The following is a 2390-nucleotide window of genomic DNA, read 5'->3' as shown; positions in this document are numbered from 1 at the left end:
TCAATTGCAATTTTATTTTGGTTTTTATATTCTTAATTAAAAAGAATTAAAAATTTTAATTATACAATTTTAACTCATTTTCCAGAAAAGGAACCAAACACACAAAGATAGTTTTCTGTTGTGCATCCAAACACCGGAAAATAAAATATTTTCTGAAAAATGACTCATTTTCCAAAAAACATTTTCCAGAAGTCATTTTCCTGCTTTCCAAACGGACCCTTAGTTATTATTCATATTTTTAATATATATATATATATATATATATATATATATATATATATATATATATATATATATATATATATGTGAAATTTCTATAATATACTTTCATTAATTATAATTTATATTGATAGATTTATAATAAAAAAATTAGCATTTAAATTTTATATGATTAGTACAGTGCATAAATGTATGTATGTGATTGTGGCCTACAGGATTTTGGCTATTCAAGTTATCAGTACACCTGGCAGCGCTCCATGGGGGCGCCAAATATAATTGAGGAGAAGTTGGACAGGGTTTTGGTGTCTGAAACGTGGCTGGAGTTGTATGATGGGGCCACGGCAACCTCAATGCCATGCCCATATAGTGATCATCTTCCGATTATGCTTAGTCCTATTGTGGTCAGTCAACCACTGCGCTGGAGAAGGTTCACTTTTGATAATATGTGGCTTCGTGAAGACGTTTTCCCTGAGGTGGTGGAGCAAAGTTGGAGCAAGTCGATAGGTCATGATATCATCCAAAGGATAGAAATGTGCAGTCACGATGTGGAGCGTTGGGGCGCACGTATAATAGACAGTTCCAGCTGCGAATTGAGCGTTGTAAACGACGTCTTGAGGCGCTGCAAAGCTGTAGTGACCTAGCCAGTTGGGCGGAGTATGATCGGACTGAGAGCGAATTGCTTACCCTCTTGGACCAGCAACACACGTATTTGAAACCCCATGCGAAGGAGCATTAGTAGAAGGGGGGGGGGGGGGGGGGGGGGCTAAATACGAAGTTCTTCCACAATTCAATCAAGGCGAGGAGGCACCGGAATAAGGTTAAGAAGCTGATGAGGGATGACGAAACATGGGTTGAGGAAAGGATGAAATTGGTAGGGTGATGATGTTGGAAAAAATAGCTTAAAAATGGCATTGGTAGGGAATATCCCGACCGACATAGCTCCACCACGACCGAGATGCCTTCGTCCTTTTCTCTCGGTCTTTGCAGGTAACAGGTCGGGCTCCCTGTGAAGAACCCGGTCGGGGTCCGACCGGGGTTGCCCGAGCGGTAGTGTCGACCATCGAGCGGTAGCCCTTCGGCGAGAGAGCTGATAAAGGATACGTGGCGGCTCTCTATAGCGACAGACAGGGCACCCGGGAGGATGACACATGGAGGCTACGTGGAGAACATGCCGAACGGCCGGATTCTTGTCTCCGGCGCAGCAGCTATAAATACCCACAGTGGCTACAGTGTAGAGGACTTTTGGACGATCAATAGGTTGTAGTTAGAGAATCCCGACCGCAGTCAGTCGGTACTCAGAGCAACCAAGTAGATTGTACTTAGGGCCTTTACCGTGATCAATAAAGACATTTACTTGCTTTAATTGGTCTCGAGTTACTTCATATTGCTTACGTATAATTAGCAGTATCATTTTGGCGCCGTCTGTGGGGATCCGTGCAAGAAACCAACGTCTTGACGAGCACCCGGTCTCTATATCAACATGTACCCGTGGGCACACAACAACTTTGCCGACGACCAGGCGGATGCGGCGAGCTCCTCCGACCACTATGCAACCCAACAGCAGGGTCAGACGATGGACCTCAATCTCAACCTCTCACCACCGCATCCATCAAATGCATACCCGGCCGCACAACAGCCGGTGAATTACATACAACCGGGGTACCCAACACCCGGTCTGCCATACCAGCAGCAGCCGATGATGTATCCCGCCCAGTATCCGTACCCGGTCCCACCTCCGCCGTATGGGTATTGGCCAGGCCAACCGATGTGCTACACTCCCCCGGTTGGTTATCCACCATATACGCCTGCTTATACAGCTCCAGCCGCCGCCCCTCCAGTACAACCGACCGCACAGGTAGAGCCGCAGCGTCAGTCCGCATCCCGGGCTCGACGCTCGGCTCATTCGCGGTTGGGGTCGGGGGGTGCTGATGCGATGGAGGCACCAGCTCAGGCCGTCCAAGCGGAGGACCCTGAAGAAGTTGCCCGAGCGGTAGCTTTTGATCGTCTTCGACCGGAGATGCGCCAGCGTTTGGGACCCCAAGACCCGAACCGCGGGCAAGAAGACGTACAGATGCAGGAGGCTAGCCAGGAGGCTTCATCTGGGTATAGCGGGTCGAGATCTCACCGACGGCGACGCGCTCGGGATACAGCCCAAGCCGCTCAACCCGCCG

The 2390-nt window shown here is 48.2% G+C and overlaps 1 protein-coding gene across 1 annotated transcript; it reads left to right on the top strand.

Moving 5' to 3' along the window:
* The first annotated feature begins 407 nt into the window (after positions 1-407).
* LOC109159534 lies at positions 408-860 on the top strand. Its single transcript, XM_019307634.1, has one exon. It carries the CDS (start codon positions 408-410, stop codon positions 858-860), a length of 453 nt encoding a protein of 150 aa, XP_019163179.1.
* Positions 861-2390: the final 1530 nt, after the last annotated feature.

Source organism: Ipomoea nil, unplaced genomic scaffold, assembly GCF_001879475.1.
Source record: "Ipomoea nil cultivar Tokyo-kokei standard unplaced genomic scaffold, Asagao_1.1 scaffold2833, whole genome shotgun sequence".
Lineage (NCBI taxonomy): Eukaryota > Viridiplantae > Streptophyta > Magnoliopsida > Solanales > Convolvulaceae > Ipomoea > Ipomoea nil.
The sequence above is the reverse complement of the archived record's forward strand: the minus strand, read 5'-3'. Positions and strand labels throughout refer to the sequence as shown.

Bases quoted from the DNA above. Each gene is read 5' to 3' on its own strand.
- LOC109159534 (XM_019307634.1), top strand. From the start codon at position 408: ATGTATGTATGTGATTGTGGCCTACAGGATTTTGGCTATTCAAGTTAT.